The following is a 20325-nucleotide window of genomic DNA, read 5'->3' as shown; positions in this document are numbered from 1 at the left end:
AAATATTTGCAAAGGTAGGGACCTAATGGAGATCCCATGGCCATTCCGTCAGTTTGAACATATGCTTTCCACTAAAAATGAAGGCTGTGTCCAGCACGGCCAATTTTAACAGTTTTTAAAATCCGTGATATTAAAATTAGTATAAATGGTATCTGGGTTAGGAAAAATTCGGTCTAAAATAATATCAATTGTTTCTTTCACAGGGACATTAGTAAAAAGTGACTCACATCTAAACTAGCCATAAAAAAGATCTGAGTCTTGTGATAAAATCCTTTCTTTAAAATTATCAGAGTTTTTAATACTATAGTTATTGGTAGTTAAGGGTGCTAGGAGTGGGACTAGAAATTTGGCCACTTTGTAATTAGGAGTGTCATATGAGGTAAGTATAGGTCTCACTGACATACCTTCTTTATGAATTTTGGGTAATCGATACATTATTCCATAGGAAGCACCTGTGCTATATAAGGATTCATAGGTATCTGCACTTATAATATTTCGGTCTTTTAAACTTTTAAAAATCTATTTATTCGATCCTCGACTTTAAAAATAGTAGAATACTGAGGTTCTCCTATTTTTTGAAACTTTGTTTCGTCTCCCAAAATACTTTCCATTTTCTGTACATACTCCGGTCTAGTTATTACCAGTTCATCATGTTTACTCAGTTCCTTAAGGGTATTCAAATCATTTTTGGAAAAGAATGGTGACCATCTAGTAGTTAAGTTATTGTAGGTTTTCTGAGCTAACCCTTGTATTTGAGTACACAGGCTCGCCACGTCGGTGTCGAGGCAGAGATTAAGTAACCTGGAAAACAAAGACTCCAAAGAACCATAAAATTGATTATATGAAGGTCTGAAGCAGGGAAGACCAAAATCCAGACCTAGTGAGAGCAAGAATTCCTCTCTTTTCGATAACTTGTAATTGCTCAGATTGAACACAGTATTGTTGTTTTTTTGAAAGTTAGGAATAAAAATCCCCAGTTTTCTCAATTTCCTCTCATGAGTCCGCCGGACAATTGATACATATTCAGCTATACTTTTATTGAACATGAATTTAAAAACGATACGGTCAGCAATCGATAACTTATCAATAACATTCATACAAAGGCCACTGGCGAGTCCTGTAAGTTTAACAACATTCTTACTCTTATAATTAATCTCCATGTCTAACAGTTTCTTAGTTGCTTCATCATAAAATGGGGTTTGGTATAAAGAAGATTTATACAATTTGAACTTTACAAAATTCGGAATAATGTGGTTGAGACGGCAGTATTGTAAAAATTCAAGGTCCAACTCGGCCTTCCGCAGTCGTCTCGTGGTTTTTTCCAAAGTCTTGCAAGTGGTAAGGAGTTCGTTACCATATCGGCCACGGATCAATGCATGGAAACCACCATAACCCCGAAGTACATGGAATATTTCGAAACAGAAATTTTGTCATCTATCAAACCCCGTAATATGATCTGGCTTAGATAGGTTGGTGATATTTTTACTTTCCGGGACAATTGCTGTGGAGACTTTAATGAATTTTTTAATAGGCTAAATTCGCTAGTTCCGACCATAAAATTCAAAACGGAATGGGAAAAGGACGGAAAATTGCCGTTCCTTGATGTACTGATCATAAGAAAACAGAAGCGATATGCATTTACAGTATATAGAAAACCCACCTTCGCTGTTTCCTACATTCATTTCTTAAGCTACCACGACGTCTCCATAAAGATCATGGTAGGGTGCAACTTATTCCTCAGAGGACTTAGGATATGTTCAAATGGGTACCTAGATAAAGAATTCATCACAATCCGCCAACACCTAACGCAACTGCTCTATCCACCACACATTATCGAGAGGGCTATTAACAAAGCGAATAAAATATACTATAGAGGTCCCACTCACAAAAGACAAATAGATTTTAACATCAAAATAATGATTCCGTACGACAAAAACATCCAAAAAGCCACCGACCAACTCAGATCTAACAACCCCTTCGTTTTCCATTATCCCAAATCCATCAGAGCTCACTCATTAACGTATACTTAAATGACAAAGGGAAAAAGCTAGAGTTTACAAGATTACCGTGTAGCAATTGTAATGACATTTACGTGGGGAGACAGGTAGATCGCTCTCACAAAGAATAATAGAGCACAAAAGATCAGGACATTATGCTTCAGAGAGTTCAGGGATTTTCCTACATATCATAGATACAGGTCATTCCATAAACTGGAGTGGGGTGGGGCTGGTTTTCAAAAGTAGCTGTCTGTACAAAAGAAAGATGCTGGAATCTGCTAACATCAATCAAACCAACAATATGAACTTGTCAGGAGGACATTGGAAATCGAACGACATCAACGCTTTAATCCTCAGACCGCTTCTGAAGAAGGTGTTCCAGGGCACAAGACCACCAGAATCGTCGCCAAAGAGGATTTAATGGGCCAAAAAACACTAGGAATTGTTCACTCTCCTCCTTCTTAGGAAACGGTCACCTGCATACCATCGGACTTAATGCCACACCTATATATGCTTTGTATATATACCCTTGTAACATTTCATCTGTCCATATTTTCCAGTGAACAGGGGCACAGAAGGAAGTGCCAGAAATATATGGTTGCAATGTTAAAATAGTGTTTTATGACCTTTTATCTTCATATTATACTGTAGTATTACTGTAAAGACATTCATATATATATATATATATATATATATATATATATATATATATATATATATATATATATATATATATATATATATATATATATATGTATTTATACATATGTATATATATATATATATATATATATATATATATATATATATATATATATATATATATATATATATATATATATATATATATATATATATATATTATGTCTTTTACTGTAATACTATATATGATATATAAATATATATATATATATATATATATATATATATATATAATATATATATATATATATATATATACATATGTATATATATATATATATATATATATATATATATATATATATATATATATATATATATATATATATGTGTGTATTATAATGAACTGTAGTCAGTTCTTCAGGTTCTAAAATAAAAAAAAAAAAAATAGAATGGGACTGGACTGACTGGCAGCAGACATGACAAACCACGGAGGAAGGAGCATAACAAAACCAGCAAAAGCACCTTAAAACTAATTTATTATAATAAAGTTATATACATTATGTACAAGTGAGTTCAGGTTTGGCATTAAACAAATCACATTTAATTAACAGAGTCAGTCAAAAGAAGCAAAAACAAATGTAGCTAAAACTGAGTTACTTTACAAAAACCATCAATAACAAATAATAAACACAGCAATCATTACAATACCTCAAATCAACAATAAAGTGCAAGTCACCAAACACTTTAGCTACATCACAAATAACCAAATAATTATATCGCAAATAAACAACAGGCAGCGTAAATAGAAAGCACAGCTTAAAGCATAATTAACAACAACCAAGCAGCATAAACATAATTAACAACAATCAAGCAGCATAAACATAATTTAACAGCAATCAAGCAGCATAAACATAATTAACAACAATCAAGCAGCATAAACATAATTTAACAGCAATCAAGCAGCATAAACATAATTAAGCAGCATTAAAAAACACACTAACTCAGGAAAGCACAATACAAAAAAAACAGACTATCTCCATAGAGATGTCGAGACAGACCCAGCTGTCGAAGAGGATGAAGATTCAGACGAACTCCGTGCAATCATCGAAGCAGCCAGTGACTGCAAACAGGAACACATCCAACACACAGATGATAACGGCAGAAACATCAGGACAGCAAATCTGCTGCCAAACAGGAACCAATTCCTTAGATGACTATGATTTAGTCATCCAACCATCCTCTGCTACCACAGCCAACAGGTAACATGATACCTGCTGCAAACATAAAGACTCCTTGCTGCTATGCTGCTGAGACCTGACTTCGCTGCCATACCAAACCTGACTGCATGCAGTCAATATGAAGGCGACAGACGTCAACTTTTACGCACACAAAAAACTACCAACAGGTAAGGAGACAACACCCACAACAAGGAACAATCTAACAATCTTCAAATGATTGTTCTAAAAAAACAACCTCTAAACATCACAATATATATATATATATATATATATATATATATATATATATATATATATATATATATATATATATATATATATATATATATATACATATATATATATATATTTTTCTTATAAATATTCTGCTGTTCGCCCTCTCTGCATTATTTAGTAAGAATATTATTCTAACAAAGACAGGAAGGCGTCTCTGTCAACGCTAAGGAATGCAGCAGGCTGTATTTAAAAAAATAATGTCTTTAGCAAGATAGTTTAGCATTAGGGGCCCTAACCCATAGTCGCCTCTATTGAAGGTGGTCTTAAGCTTCCTTTTACTCTGTCCCATGCATTCGGCTATGTCTCTGTCACTTTTTCAGAATGCCCGGAGCTACCTACTAATGTCGGAAAAACAGCCCAATGCTACAGCTTTGCCCTGACCTGACCCGGCGCCAGGAGAGAGAGCTCAGCTTTGAGACTAAAAGCACGCTTCATGCTCAGACCAACTTTATCCTTTGTCCTCTTTTGTCTTATTGACTGGTGAACCAAAATACCCATTCATTTCAAGAAGCCATATCGACAGTTGCAGTGCACAAGCAAACCACGTAACAGTAGGTCTGAAGATTGACGAGTATCTGCTGTCTGCTAGTATTCTTCCACTGTATTTCATCCATTCCCTTTGTTTATCACCACTTCACCACCATCTACGGGAACCTGGTATAATCATATTTCTTTTATGAAGTCTAATGTAAGAATAATTATAATTGCCTAGTGAAATTGCGTAAACTATTCCCGTGCCGTAAGTAGGAATTAGGGACAGTTAAGTAAGTAAATTTCAGGCAGCCTTGTGACTCGATCCCATTGTTCAGAAGAGAAATAGCCTTTACCAATATGAAACTGCGTACGATATTTACCAGTATAGAAACTCGTTGCGTTATATTTTTTTACTTGAAGAAAGGGGGGAATTGACTGTGTCAGACGCTGACTAACTGTTCATGTTATTTCCTTTGCTTACCACACATTCTTTCTTTGTTGGGGCTAATTGGGAAGTAAAGGGGTTTGATGTAATCCATTTGTTGCAGAGTAATCCATTATCCCATACATTGTTTCCCGGCTGGCGACCGAATTCAATTAAGTAATTGTCTTCCTTTGAGGTTAACTGCTTTAATTGACAGGTCAAGTGTGTCATTGGTGAAGCAGGGCCCCATAAATTACATTAATTAATTAATAAACTCGTCAGCCAAGCCCCACAATTACCATTGGCAATCTCGCCTGGGATTACTAATTAATTTAAGAGATAAAAGAATCTGCAGTCAAAATCAATTACATATTAATTCCAAAGAGAAAAGTCAGATATTTAATTTCATGCTATTCTTCCAACCAAGGGAACAGGACAAGGCATAATGATAATAAGAATAGCAGTTTATAATTAAGAAATTAGCATAGGCAGGAAAGTGTGCACTGAGAGCATTTATAATTAACTTCTTCTTTTAACATGCTTTTTCCCATTTTTTTGTATGGGGTAAGCATGATGTCTTCTTTTGAAGGACTTTGATTTGGCGTTGGGGTAGACCGTAGTCTCGATCGACTGCCCTGCCTGACATCGCTTAGACCCCGGTAGCGAATGTATAATGTATCGTACCAAATCACCAGCTCCCTTTCTCCCAGCAGTGAGGAGAGTTGAGCGGTTAGGTCGACAGTTCGAGACATGTGAGGTGTCTGTTATGTTTTTAGAAGATGTTGGAGTGGCTTTGTTTGTGTGTGAATTAGTCTGTAACACCCATTTGCTTTTAGCAAACCTATCTGTTGATTACATACATAATCACGGGGTGTCTACACAGACAGCAAAGTGTCCGCCTCTCTGACCGGTCGGCTGTGGATTTGAACCCGCGCCACAGACCTCTATGAAGTCCAAAGCTGCAAAGCATTTATAATTAACAATTTACAAAATTTTAAAAGAAACACTTTGCCGCGTTCAGATACTGTGGGTTCTACATTCCAGTGAAGGTCGTTGGCTGATTTATTGAGTCATTGTTAATATTTTGCTATTTTCCCGGGCCAAGGATTAGTGCATGATATTCATTTTTGAATGAGTTAACTAGTGCATGACAAAAAAGAACAGAGAAAGTGTGCCAAACGTGTCTCTCGTAGGTAGAGGGACAAAAATTTGCCCGAGTTCATCAATTTCAAAATCAGTAACCGTTCAGCCTACGAAGTGTGATGGAGTTAGTAAGTGTTCATATAGCGAAGCATATCAAAATCCCATGTCATTAATATAGCAAGCAAATGGCAACAGTTAATTTCATTATAATTTGCAACTTCCAAGTAAAGTAAATTCAGTCCTGTCAGGACGTCTCCATTTTCTTGTTGTCTTGCTAGCGGCCACTCCATAAGCATGATGGAAGTGGACAGCAATAATTCAAATGCAAAAAAAAAAAAAAAAAAAAAAAAGCATAGCTCACAGTAATTTCGCTTTCCATCTCCCTAACGTAAAATCCTTTGCATCATTGGTGTATTTAGTTTAAATGTGTATTCCTGCATTTGCTTCGTTCGTTTTGTGAGAGGAATTCGAGTGCTTTGTGTGATTAAATTGTAAACAAACGCGCCTCGAGACATCGTGTATTCATCCGCCGAGACTGTCGCTCAGCCGCATTTGTTTTGAATCTGCTGTGTGCTAACGGGATTCATCCGATATTTTGGACACCTGGTTGACCGCTCCCCATGTCCGTCATCTTAAAACCTTTGCTGTTATTGGCTGTGTGATTGGTTTATGGCGCCACAGTCACCTTTAGCCTCTGCCTCATTGCCACTTCAGGAACTACTTTGTTGTGCAGAGTAATCCCCCTCGCAAGATCTTAGCCAGACATTGACTTCGATAGATAGAAAATAGGATAGGGTTCCATACAATAGATAAAAACAAGACATAATTTAGTCAGGGAATGATAGGTCTTAGTTAGGAAATATATAACAAGTTCCTATACAAATCCACTGGCGTAAGAAATCATATAAGGAAAAGAAACTTATCATATTTTAAATCATAACTTCTCAGAGTAAGATGTACGACTCGGGCCACAGGACGGTTACGATTGATAAAACAACCTCCTAAAAAAAAAGAGCCCAAGACGGTGTATCTCCCAATAAGAACCCTGCCAGTGTGCGGTTATAATAATTTTACTTAAATTTTCTCAGGCAGCACTGAATCTCTCTCTCTCTCTCTCTCTCTCTCTCTCTCTCTCTCTCTCTCTCTCTCTCTCTCTCTCTTATATTCAAGTAAGCATTCAACCATAAAAACCCCGAGTGTATGTGCACCCTCTTCATAGAAAGTCCTGGACCAACACAGGGATAATTAATTAAACTAAATCAAATAAAAAAAAACACCACTGTCCCACAAATGGATGAGGAAAAGTTAAGATTAATTACAGTTAGAAAATGTCGGTCATGAGTGAGGTCCCTTACCCAGACTTAAGCTGAAGATATCCTTTCCCCCTCTGCATGAGAAGGGGGTAGTAGCACAGTGGGTACTGGGACCAGACACTCACGAGGGCCTCAAAAGCAACCACAATTCAATTTTCCTTCCACAGTGCCACTAATCTGAAGCACTGTCATCAACCAAATAGCTTACATCTCTCTCTCTCTCTCTCTCTCTCTCTCTCTCTCTCTCTTACCTTCCCTTTCTCTCTCACTGATTTGTTACACTTTGCTGGGGAAGAGTGCATTTTCCTTAAATATAACCTAGTTTGACTCAAGTAAAGGGTTCCTACTGTACGAATGCACTGGCAGCATCGTGCCAGCAAACAAACTAGAAAAAAAACAGATAAAAAAACACAAGAAAAGTCCTATTGGTACCTTAGTAACACCAGTACATAAGGATACTGAGTGCCACCAGTGTGACCTTTACACGGCACACCCAATCACAGTGCCACCTTATTAAAGGGCGCCACATCACTGAAGAGTCACCCTAAATCTGAGGACACTTCCTTGCTGCCTAAGTACTTCCAGTCGACCTGGATAGACGCCCTCCCCACAAGAACCATTTATATATATATATATATATATATATATATATATATATATATATATATATATATATATATATATATATGCATTAAGCTACAAACGTCCTTTAATATCCAATTCAATCTACCTCGGGAATATATATTTTCATATATGTTACCCGAAGGGGAATTTTTTAGTTGATAAGTTCGTCGTCTCGTGGGCTCGAAACACGGAAGACAAGAACTCAGGACTACAGTGGCGCAAATTTTAACCACACGGCCAACAAGTGAGGTATAAGTTGATACTGACTCTCACCTACAAATCCCCGTAGAACTCAGGTATTTGTACTTAGAATCAATATCAACCGACCTCTGCCATGCTAACCATGTAGTGTGCTTGTCGCAAGCAGCCATATTATGATTGAATTTTTATCACATCACCGTGATTCATATACAAGCATTAAGCTACAAACGTCCTTTAATATTCAATTCACTCTACCTCGTGAATAATACATTTTCATATATGTTACTTGAAGGGGAATTTTTTAGTTGATAACAAGTTCGTCGTCTCGTGGGGTCGAACCACAGAAGACAAGAACTCAGGACTGCAGTGGCGCGAATTTTAACCACACGGCCAACAAGTGAGGTATAAGTTGATACCGACTCTCACCTACAAATACCCGTCGAACTCAGGTATTTGTACTTAGAATCGATATCAACCCACCTCTGCCATGCTAACCATGTAGTGCATTTGTCGCATGCAGCCATATTACGAATGACATTTGTAGCTTAATGCTTGTATATGAATCATGGTGATGTGATAAAATTCATTTATAATATATATATATATATATATATATATATATATATATATATATATATATATATATATATATATATATATATATATATATATATATATATATATTATATATGTGTATATATATATATATATATATATATATATATATATATATATATATATATATATATATATATATATATATATATATGTACATATGTATATATATATATATATATATATATATATATATATATATATATATATATATATATATATATATATATATATATATATATATATATATATATATATATATATATATATATATATATATATATATATATATATATATATATATATATATATATATATATATATATATATATATATATATATATATATATATATATATATATATATATATATATATATATATATATATATATATATATATATATATATATATATATATATATATATATATATATATACATATATATATATATATATATATATATATATATATATATATATATATATATATATATATATATATATATATATATATATAATCAGAAAGCTACAAACGTCCTTTAATATCAATTCACTCTACACTCAGAAATAATATATTTTTCATATATATTTACCGAAGGAATTTTAGTTGATAATAAGTCCGACTGGTTAGTGTGTCACTGTAGTCCTGATTCCTCGTCCGTCGCTGGTTCGATCCCACGGGACGACGGACTTATTATCAACTAAAAATTCCCCTTCGGTAACATATATGAAAATATATTATTTCCGAGTAAGAGTGAATTGATATTAAAGGACGTTTGTAGCTTTCTGATTGTATATGAATCACGTGATGTGATAAATAGTCATATATATATATATATATATATATATATATATATATATATATATATATATATATATATATATATATATATATATATATATATATATATATATATATATATATATATTATGAAAAGTTAGTCAGCTATTCAAGGGTCCTTTTGACTATACACAGCATATAGGAAAATGCTGAACCATTCGCATACCACAAGAAGTCAAGGGTTGCAGAAGCTCCTTGGTGACAGGACACGAGCGTAAAAAGTGCGATTTCAGCTTAGAACGTTCTAGAAGGTGAACCGGTTATAAAATCCGGTTTTGAAGAAAGTATTCAAGTGATGTACGTGTGTGTACGTGTACTTCGTGACGCCTTGGAGTACAGAGGTGTGTCTTGCCATACTTTGACCTCAAATGATGTCACAAAGAGTGTGTTCGTATGTGCATTGCATAATGAATAAAATGGGAGTGATCAATGAAGGATTGGGCATTGCAATCCGTTATCGGTATAATTTAGCATGTGTCTGTGAAAGAAAAGAAGCAGCACACATGGAGGCTGTGTCCCAGAGGATTTTTGTGAAGTGATAAACTCATAAACATTTTAGATTTTTTTTTCAGACTCTCTAAAAACTCTATCCATGTTGCAGTGAAGGAACAAAGGAAGTTATGGAAGTATGTTCAATGAGCTTTCAGGAGAATGGGTTATTTTCATAAAATACCTGAGAATATCTCTGTCAACATTTGAATTGCTTCTGGAGAAGGTAACCCCTTTAATCGAGGAAGACGACATTCATCTTCGTGCCAGGCATATCAGCAGGAGCCAGACTGGAAGCTATACTTTTATTCCTAATTTCAGGACTATCTTATTCATCTGTTCCAGCTCCTGATTTTGTGTGTTCCCATTCCGCTTTTTGTTCACGCTTGTACTGGCCACGTAGCATGTGCATTTTCTTTTTTATATCTTCTGTTATTTTGTTGTTAATCTGAATCATCTCTTCACTTGGTTTCTTCATTGCGGTGTCACATGCATCTATATTTTTATATGCTTTTAATTTAACATTCCATAAACATGGATAATGCTGATAAGACTCGGTCAGATAACAAATTTCTTCTGGTTTCCATTCCAAGGAGTTACAGTAAAATAAGTACTACAGGATAACAGCTGAGAAGTGAGCATGCGTCAGCTGAATGAGCCGTGCTGCAGCCATCAAGCCAAGCTTGATGGGTTGGGAGGTGCTCTGTGTGTCCTGAAAAGCAGTCAAGTTGGCGGGGCTAACTAGAATATGGGAGGAGTTGGTGATGAGTTTTATGTATGCAGCACGCTGTGAAGCCTAGTGTAAACGAGCCTTGACAATGAAAGATTCAGATCTTTGAGAGAGGATGACAAGATGACTTTCTTGGATTATGCCTACAAAGTAAGATGTTTCAAACGACGGTTGGAGGCTGCTAAAGTTAAATCTATGGACGAACTTGAAGAGTTAGTAGTCCTAGAGCAATATCTTAGAGGGATTCCTGAACACAAAAGAGCCTATTTAAGGGAGAGAGAGAGAGAGAGAGAGAGAGAGAGAGAGAGAGAGAGAGAGAGAGAGAGAGAGAGAGAGAGAGAGGGTAAGAAACTTGACAAAGCTGCTACATTGAGTGAGGACTATAATATCATTTGTAGCAAAAGGAATTATAATGTCAAGTACCAGAACCAACAATGCACAGGTTTTAGGTCTCATCCAAACTTCAGGAGCATTACAACTGAGAATCCTTCTAGTGGCAATGCTAGTACAAAGCCAGGTAATACCCCTCAGCAATCGAATGTTAAATCCTCATCATCCAGTTTCTCAAGACAGATACAGAAGACTAATGTTGTCTGCTTCAAGTGTGGAAAAGCAGGACACTACAGTCGAGATTGTTATCAGACACAACAGCAGACCAAACCAGTTGGTCAAGTGGTTAAAGGTAACCAGGTGAAACAAACTACGAAGAGCATTGTGGGGAAGACTGAGACTAAACAAGCTGAGTGTTTAGCAACTAGTGGAGATGTAACCTCAAGCATTGAGTGGCTTTTAAGCCAAATATCTTTGAAGGTACGCTGACAACTCAAGAAGGAAGTGCACAGGTACCAGTCAAGATATTATGTCATACGGAGAGTAACCATAATGTGGTAGTTCGTGGTGCTCACCCACAGATGGAGAAGAATCTCATCAGAGATTCAGTTATTTTGAAGGGTATAGGAGGAGAAGAGGCAACTCCTATATGCCGCTTGCACCTGTCGTGTGAATTGGTGACAGGGAATGTTGATTTTGCTGTAAAGGACTCACTAGCTGTTGAAGGTGTGCATGTTTTACTGGGTAATGAAGTTGGTGGTGCATTATTTGTTCCTTGTCCTATAATGACAGACAAATTGTTGAGGATTAGTCGTACGGTAGATTTAGAGAAGAAAAAACCCACCTGTTTCCAAGTTGTGTAACTACCAGGAGTATGAAGAGAACAACATCTGTAAGTGAAGAAACTGAGGATTTACCTGCACCAGAAGGATCAAGTGAAGGATCTTTGAGCTCAGAGGAGCTGTTCCAGGAAAGTGAAGTTTCCCCTAGTGTTAGTAATGAAGAGATTTCACAAGGAGATGAGGATCCTGCTGTTATTGAAGAGACTCAGAGTAGGCGAGTGTTCCTGAAAATAGTAGTGACACGACAGTAGCAGAGTTAGCAGATATTGAGAGTTCAGCCCTTGAAGTTGGTCAAGTGACTAGAAAGGAGCTAATGGAAGTGCAGAAGAAGGATACAACGTTGGCTGATTTGTTCTTCCGAGTTGTTAATCAAGAAGAGCTGCAACAAACTCATACCTGTTATTATCTAAAGGAAGGATTGCTAATGAGGAAGCATCGACCTGCAGATATACCAGGAATTGCTGAGTGGGGTGAATATCATCAAATTTTGATTCCATATCCATTGAGGAAGCAAGGTGTAGCAGTAGTGCACGAGTCTGGGCATATGGGAATCAGGGGAACTACTGAGAAGGTTATGAAGTATTTTTTCTGGCCTGGACTTCACAAGGATATTAGCAGGGTCTGTCGAAAATGTCACACCTTCCAGACAGCTGGAAAACCGAATGAAACCATTCAAAAAGCACCCCCACCCCTCTACAGCCCATAGCAGTTAGAGAACCCTTTAACAAGGTGATTATAGATGTGGTTAGACCACTTCCGAAAACAAAGAAAGGAAATGAATATCTGTTAACATTAATGTGTCCAGTGACAAGGTATCCTGAGGCGATTCCTGTAAGAAGTATAAGTGCAAAGGTAATTGCTGAGAAGTTTGTGGAGTTTTTTTCCAAGTTTGGAATACTAGAAATTATGCAAAGTGATAGAGGAATGAACTTTACTTCAAAACTGTTCTAGAGTGTGATGAACTTGTTAGGAGTGAGACAACAGTTATCAACCGCTTATCATCCAGAGACTCACAGAGCCTTAGAAAGGATCCTACCGTGTAAAAATAGAAAACATTTTAGAAGGAACAATGTAATTGCAGATTATTCATCCTGTTGTAAATCGCTGGATTCAAACCCGGGATAACTAATATTGCCTTGTAATATGTACAGCATTCCATGATTTTGATATATTTACTATTCTAGTTATACTGTGTTTTGTGTAATAATAATAACCCTTAAGAGAAGGCATAATTTATCAATGTGCAGCACCTCAGACCGGGAAAACCAAAATTGAGGTCGGCAAAATAAAAAAAAAATCACATCAATGGAAAGAGAATGACACGTACATCCACACTGTATAAATAAAAAAATTCTAAAAAATTTTCTCTACCTTCCACGAGAAGTTGAAAATGACTATTTACAACCCCTTGTGGGGCCTCATTTACAAGACAATCGTAAATTTTACCAAATTATATATGTTTTTTCTAATAAATAAGTTTTTAGGACTTTGTAAAATTATTATTACTGTTCACACAATATCAAAACAGATAAGAAATAAAAGCAGTAACAATTTTTTTGCATATTTGTTGTAAAATATTCACGTAAGTTTACGAGAAGGAAGATTCAGTAACTTTTTTCTTGCTTTTACATGCTTTTTCTAATATTTCTTTGCAATTTTCTTTGTAAAATTACATTTACAACCGACATACTATCATAAAAGACAAAAACAAAAAACAACAGCAACCCCTTCGTATAATTACAAGCATATTTACAAAAAGACTCGTGAGAGAGAGATGGCAGTACCTTCCCCCCTTGAAGTCACTAGCATTACTGATACTGGCCTAGCTCTCACGTCTGTATAAAAGTTGCCATTAATGAATTTATAGCATGTAGAAGTATTGGCACCTTTGTTTCGAATCATTATTACCATAACATTGGTGCGTAATTCTGCTTCACACTGGAGTGCAATCCGTCCACCTCCACAATCCTGTTTTACTTCACACTCAAGCTCAATCCGTCCACTAAGGGTTAATTGTTGAAATATTGTATGCAGTGTAACATCAGATCTCAAAAGAGTTAGTGAATTAGATAACTTAACAGCATAATTCAGAATTAATAATAGCATAGTATGTGATCACACATTTTGTCCCCCAGCAACAAGTGTTGTGTACACATAATTTCGTATGTCGTTTTGGTTTAGTTGTCGTCGCAAAAGATAACGTGTTACCAAATGAGGGAGTGGCAATCAAGTTCTCATACAGGAAAAAGACGAATGATTTTACAATGTTTCATGTACTGTTCTGAAAACCAGCTTTGGTTCTTCATCTTGTTTTGAAAGCGTGGAGTTTGTGACTAGCCAGGTGCCATCTTTTTTTATTGTGTTGAGATTACGTCAAGAGCTTCGTCCCATATGATTTTCTGGTAAAGACCTGTATCTTTTTGAGAGTAAATGAACATGTCTCAGTTGATTACATCTTGTTTTGTAAGATTGCATTGTTCTGATCATGTTAGTTTTGGCCCCATAATGTTTTGCTCTGGTAATGACATCATCTGATTGTTTTGTTTCTTGCTGGAATCCTAAAGTTTGTTCATTCTGATTTCAGACCGTTCGTGTGGTTCTCTCTCTCTCTCTCTCTCTCTCTCTCTCTCTCTCTCTCTCTCTCTCTCTCTCTCTCTCTTCAAAAGAGAGAAATTATTAACGGTAAAATATTTGTGTGGTCACTGCTATTAATCTTAGCTTTTGAGATCTGAATTTAGGAAAAGTGTGCAATGGCACCTAACAAAAAAAATTGTTTTGTGAATCTCAAGCAGCTGCATTTCAGGTGATTGTGCAAAAGTTTTCACAAGCTTGTGTAAGGTAAAATGAATTTTACTTGTTACCATGGTATAATGAGGTATATTAGGCAAATTTTGCCTTAGTGACATTATCATTGGTAAATCTTTTGTGTATTTTTGTGTTATTGTGTTTGCAATCTCTTGACTTTTCACATTTTATATATTGGTGATTTAATATTTATTTACTTTACATTTTAAACATTTCTTGATAATTTAATTTTCATTTACTAAAATTTTCTTTTCAAATTTTTGATAGTTTAAATTTTGCTTGATTAATTTAATTCCTTGATAAATTAAAGTTTTTATGATTTAGTTTTGTTTACTAATCTAATTCAAGAATTAATTAAATTTTCTGTCGTTTTCAAGTATTAGTAAATTTTTTTCAAATTGTGAATTCCAGTTATAAATTTTGAGTTTAAAAATAAATTTTTGTATTTAAAATGTTTAAAAACAGTGTTTCATTTATTGACTACCAGTGGATAGGATTAAATGTGTGCATAAGGCAAAGTGATAAACATGTTTTGTTCCTTTAGTTTTGCTGAAGTGACTTAAGACAGAAGCAGTTTGATTTTTTCACATGATTAATAAGCTTTTTAAGGGATCACTGTTACCTTTAGAATACTCGGTCATAATTTTTTTTTTGTTATGAGAGTTCAAGTATCTGGCTGAAGGAAGGTAAATTTTTTAATTCTGTGATTAGTTGTGTAATAACCAGGTACTGACTGGTACACATCGTGACAATATATATATATATATATATATATATATATATATATATATATATATATATATATATATATATATATATATATATATATATATACACACACACACACACATACACACAAATGTGAATATGCAACACATGGGCTTTATTTGTCTTGTGCTTGTGTTTACCACTGCTTCCAGGGGAGCCGAGATACATCTGAAAAAACTTGTCATTGTCTCGTGAATGAAAAATTTCATGAAGCAAAAGTATTTCCTACTTTATTGCTTTAATTCTTACTAAGGGGATTTTTTTTACATATTCGACAAATGTTGTTTCTAGCTGTTACTTTCTTTTTACTTTGCATTTACATTACAAAGACATGAGTATTTCAAAGAGAAAATGGCAAAATTATATACAAATTCAGTAATGACAAAAAGTCTTTATTTGAACGAAACTTATTGGAAAGGAGTATCAGTAATTAACGGCTCAAGTGTTCTGGTCTACCAGTGTTGAAAACTCATGTCGCTAACAACTACAAGCACGTTTGAAAGAATTAAATTGTACAACTATACAATTGCTGACACACATTTCATCCTGGAGTTAAAATTCTCTAGAAACATGAGAGAAAATGACCTGCCTAAGATATAGACAGAACCATGAATAAAGTTTATGCACTACAAGTGAATCAAACACTAATAATGAAAAAGACTGAAACATGATAATGAGAAATATTATCTAAGAAATCACAAGGTAAAGAATCAAGTCCTTTCAAATAAAAGAGGGCTTACAAGTGAGAACATATTGACAAGATTGAAACTCTGGAAAATGGTTAAGGTAATAGCGTTAGCACACTAGGCAAGTTTGGCATCTCACCAGAGTTACTTGTAAAAACTGGCGAACAGGCCTGAATTACCCGCAAACACAAGTCCAACATCAAACAAACGTGCTGAAATCCAGTGTAATGGAATGTAACACTGAAGAACAGGTGTTATAATACCATCGAATTTCATAAAAAAAGATACGCACACTCACAGACATACACGTACCTGTACACACAGAAAATTAGTTTATGTACATAGTTGTATGACTGTAGACTTTGGATGTTGTTACCAAAAACCAATATCAATACAGCACACAACAATGAGTAGATAAGTCAAGTCAGTCTTCATCTGTTACCTTTTCCAACGCTGACAGAGCACATGTAGCCTCCGGTGCATTCATTTCCTTTCAGCTTTTTCCTGGTGTGACGAATCCAAAGTTGATTGGATGAAGTGGTCAGTGTTGTTGGGCCTCTTCTTTTGCATCCTTTTACTTTGGAGCCCCTGTCATTATCAAGTTCAACATATTTTATCATAAGACCTCATCTCATATGCGGTTATGTCCATTTCTACTGATATGCTTTAAGAAAATTTAGGCTCTGTTAATAAATACTTTTTACATGATAATGCAGGCGTACATAATAAATATAATATAAATTAATATAAAAAAAACAAATGTAAACCATACTCACCCTAGAGGATCAATGAAAAGGACTTTTTCCCGCCTGCATCCTTTGGAAGCTAAATCGAAGTGTGGACACTTGATAGTCATTGTTGTGCCTTCGGGACTCTGAAATAATTCGGGACTATGAAATAATTCATAGCATTCACATAATGACAAATAATTAAAAATACTCTAATGTAGCTTGTTATATAAATTGCAATCTGAAATCACTAAAACTTGAATGTTTAGGTGAAAACTGTAAAACAAGGTTGGTGTTCACCATTGCAGTCAAGTTGTTTTAGTCTAGTATTAATCTTAAAATGATTTTTCGCTGGGAAGGATGATAACATTAATGTGATAAAGCAGTAATAGGTAGTATAGTTTGTCAAACAGAAAAATATTCCTAGTAGATACTTCAAGACCAGCATGCACTTACCAATATGTAACTGTCGCAGTTTAAACTAGTTTTGCCATCACTTGAGTAAATAACTCCTTCATCGTTGTGTGGAAGGAAAAAATTCCCACACTCTGGTCCGGCTGAAAGAAAAATTATCATTATGTAAATGGGCTTCTTTTTCTTCTTATTATTATTATCTAACTACATTGCATGTTAAGACTTTTGGTTGTGTGATTGGTAGCATCATCTCCTGCCAAGGGGAGACAGGAATGGGATGTTCCATCAAAAACTCACTGGTCCTCTCCTGTACTAAATAGTGAACTGGGTGTGTGGAAGTTAAACAGCTGTGGTGGTTGCAACCAATGCTAAAAATGGCATAGGATTAGCAACCTCTTCCTGAAAACCTTGCTAAGAACCGGAATAGGGATATACTCGTATATAACAAAATACTGCCTTTCAACTTCACTGGTACATACTTTGGCAACCAGTGATGAAACTTTTAGAAAAGAGAGCTGTTAGTGGCTCCTATTGTTAGGACTTGTTACAACAGTATCATATCGATTTCCTTCAGTATTCCTTTTAATGGATGAATTTCCGTTTGTTTATTCCCTCCTTTTTGCAACTGTAACAACACAGGCATTTCGAGTGTCATTAGAAGCCCCTTTGCAAAATTAATAAAAGTAATGGAACGGTTTTTTGCTCTAAAATATTCATATTATGCAATTTTGGAGATTCCTTTCAAACCCGAGAAACTGACAACAAGGCTTAGCCTTCGATTAACTCACCATCATCAGCCATTAAATCCCGAAACTATCCCTATCCTGTCGCCCCCTCTTTTCTATGGCAGTTTTTTACATGATTAAACAGACCTTTTGCTTAGAGGTATTTAAGAGTAGGCTACCACTTTTCTATTTTTATGATATCCATGATTAACAACTGCACCGAAATTACATATGGAATTTGTATTTTATGTTATTATATTGATTTTGTTTAATTAGCATGGTCACTGGAAGACAGCTTAGTTCCAACTTATTTAACTACCCCTTTGGTTGTTAACAGTTCACTGTTTCCAGCGGCCATTCTGGTTTTGACCGAACCAGCCACGAGTGCTTTTGCCATCTTCTTAACCCTTTGAACCCTTTAGGCCAGCTGTACCATCCAAGTCCTTGGGCTAGCTGTATGGTCCCACTGAAAAGTTTTTGACTATTCTTTGCTTATTTCGTAATATGATTTTTTCCTTTATTTAGATCAGCATACTATCTTCAGTGGTTCCTAGTGATTAATTTCATTCCAATTTGAAATAAATCATCATCCCCATTCCCCCTTAAAATCATTCCAGATTAATAAATAAAACAAAAAGAGCAAGATTTCTTTTCTCACCAGCTTTTGGCCACGTTCAGCAGCTATCAAGCGGTAATACACATCTCTGCTTTGGCCGCTACCCATAGAAAAAAAGGTCTCACTCGAGGGTTTATGGCAGGTGAGGGTATGGGGGTTTGTAGGGGTAACTTCATGTGGTCATTTTCTTTCTCCTCTGCCCAAGCTCTATGCAAATACCTTGTCTCTTTTTAATATTAGAAATTGTTTCATTATTTTAGAAAAATAACTTGCATATTGACAATATGAGAGAGGCGCGAAATAATGTGCAGGAAGGCAAGTACTGCTGGTTTATCGATGAAGCGACCCGCTTATAAAGCAGTGTGTGGACGTCCGCGTATAATGCAGAGACTGCGGGTACTAAGATTTACAAAAACATGACAGGTACATACAGAAAACATAATGATTAACAATGTCTGGTCTGTTACAAAAATACTCTGTTACATATACATAATGCATGGTCACTTGGACAGACAATAAAATATAAATTCACAATAATGATAATAATTTGTGTTCAGCCGACCTTAGGTCGAATGTGAAGGCACTGCAGAAAATGGGATGTTCATTACAGAGAACGCGTTGAGCGGGGACTTTACAATACTCCCCCACAAGACGTAGGTAACGTCTGATCAAAGCAGGTATCCGCTGGGGCGACAGAGGGGGCCCCGCTTTCTCGATGTCAACTGGAGGGGGTGGTCGCCTTCCCCAGCGTCCTCTGGAGCGGTGTGTTGGGGTACCTCCCTGCATGGTTTCAGTGTTTTCCGGGAACGCCCACGAAGTTTTCCTGCACATGGGGCTGGCCGGGGGTTTGCTATATCCTGCGGGCAGCTTTGGGAACCGCCCTCAACATCCTCCTCCAGGAATGCGGGCTTGAGGCGGTCTATTGATATCCAATCTTTCCTTCTGTGGACAGCTACCCGGAATGCCTTTTTGTTCCTTTCGAGCACAAGGAAAGGTCCTCTGCAGGGCCTGGTTAAGGGTGGCCACATGGCGTTGTCCCTGACGAAGACGTGGGTGGCAGAGGACAGACTGGGAGGCATGAAGGGGGGATATCCTGTCGGTATGTCCTCTGGCAGGGGGCAAACTTCCCAACCCTGTCACGGAGCCTCTGCGTTGCTATGTCGTCCATGTCTTCTGCGACGAGTTCAACCGGGGACTACCAGGGTCTCCCCATAGACTTTTTCTGCAGAGGAGGGGTTGCCGTTGGCTCTGGGGGCGGTTCTCAATCCGAGGAGGACCCAGGGCAGCTGGTGCTTCCAATTCTTGGAGGTGCAACGAGACATGAAGGACTCCTTCAGGGACCTGTGGAACCTTTCCACCATCCCGCTGGCTGCGGGGTTGTAGGCGGTGGTGCTGTGGTGA

General features: G+C 36.2%; 1 protein-coding gene across 1 annotated transcript in view; it reads right to left on the bottom strand.

Moving 5' to 3' along the window:
• LOC136833101 (uncharacterized) overlaps positions 1-18384 on the bottom strand; it is a 93492-nt gene extending 75108 nt beyond the window's left edge. Inside the window, exons 1-4 of the mRNA XM_067094747.1 lie at positions 18372-18384; positions 17626-17726; positions 17218-17315; positions 16884-17029 (exon numbers count right to left, since the gene is read on the bottom strand). Coding sequence (XP_066950848.1) covers positions 16884-17029; positions 17218-17315; positions 17626-17726; positions 18372-18384 — 358 coding nt within the window. The remainder of the gene's footprint in view (positions 1-16883; positions 17030-17217; positions 17316-17625; positions 17727-18371) is intronic.
• Positions 18385-20325: the final 1941 nt, after the last annotated feature.

This window comes from Macrobrachium rosenbergii, chromosome 51 (assembly GCF_040412425.1).
Source record: "Macrobrachium rosenbergii isolate ZJJX-2024 chromosome 51, ASM4041242v1, whole genome shotgun sequence".
In the NCBI taxonomy this organism is placed as follows: domain Eukaryota; kingdom Metazoa; phylum Arthropoda; class Malacostraca; order Decapoda; family Palaemonidae; genus Macrobrachium; species Macrobrachium rosenbergii.
Note: the sequence above shows the minus strand (reverse complement) of the source record. Positions and strands in the feature narration are given on the sequence as shown.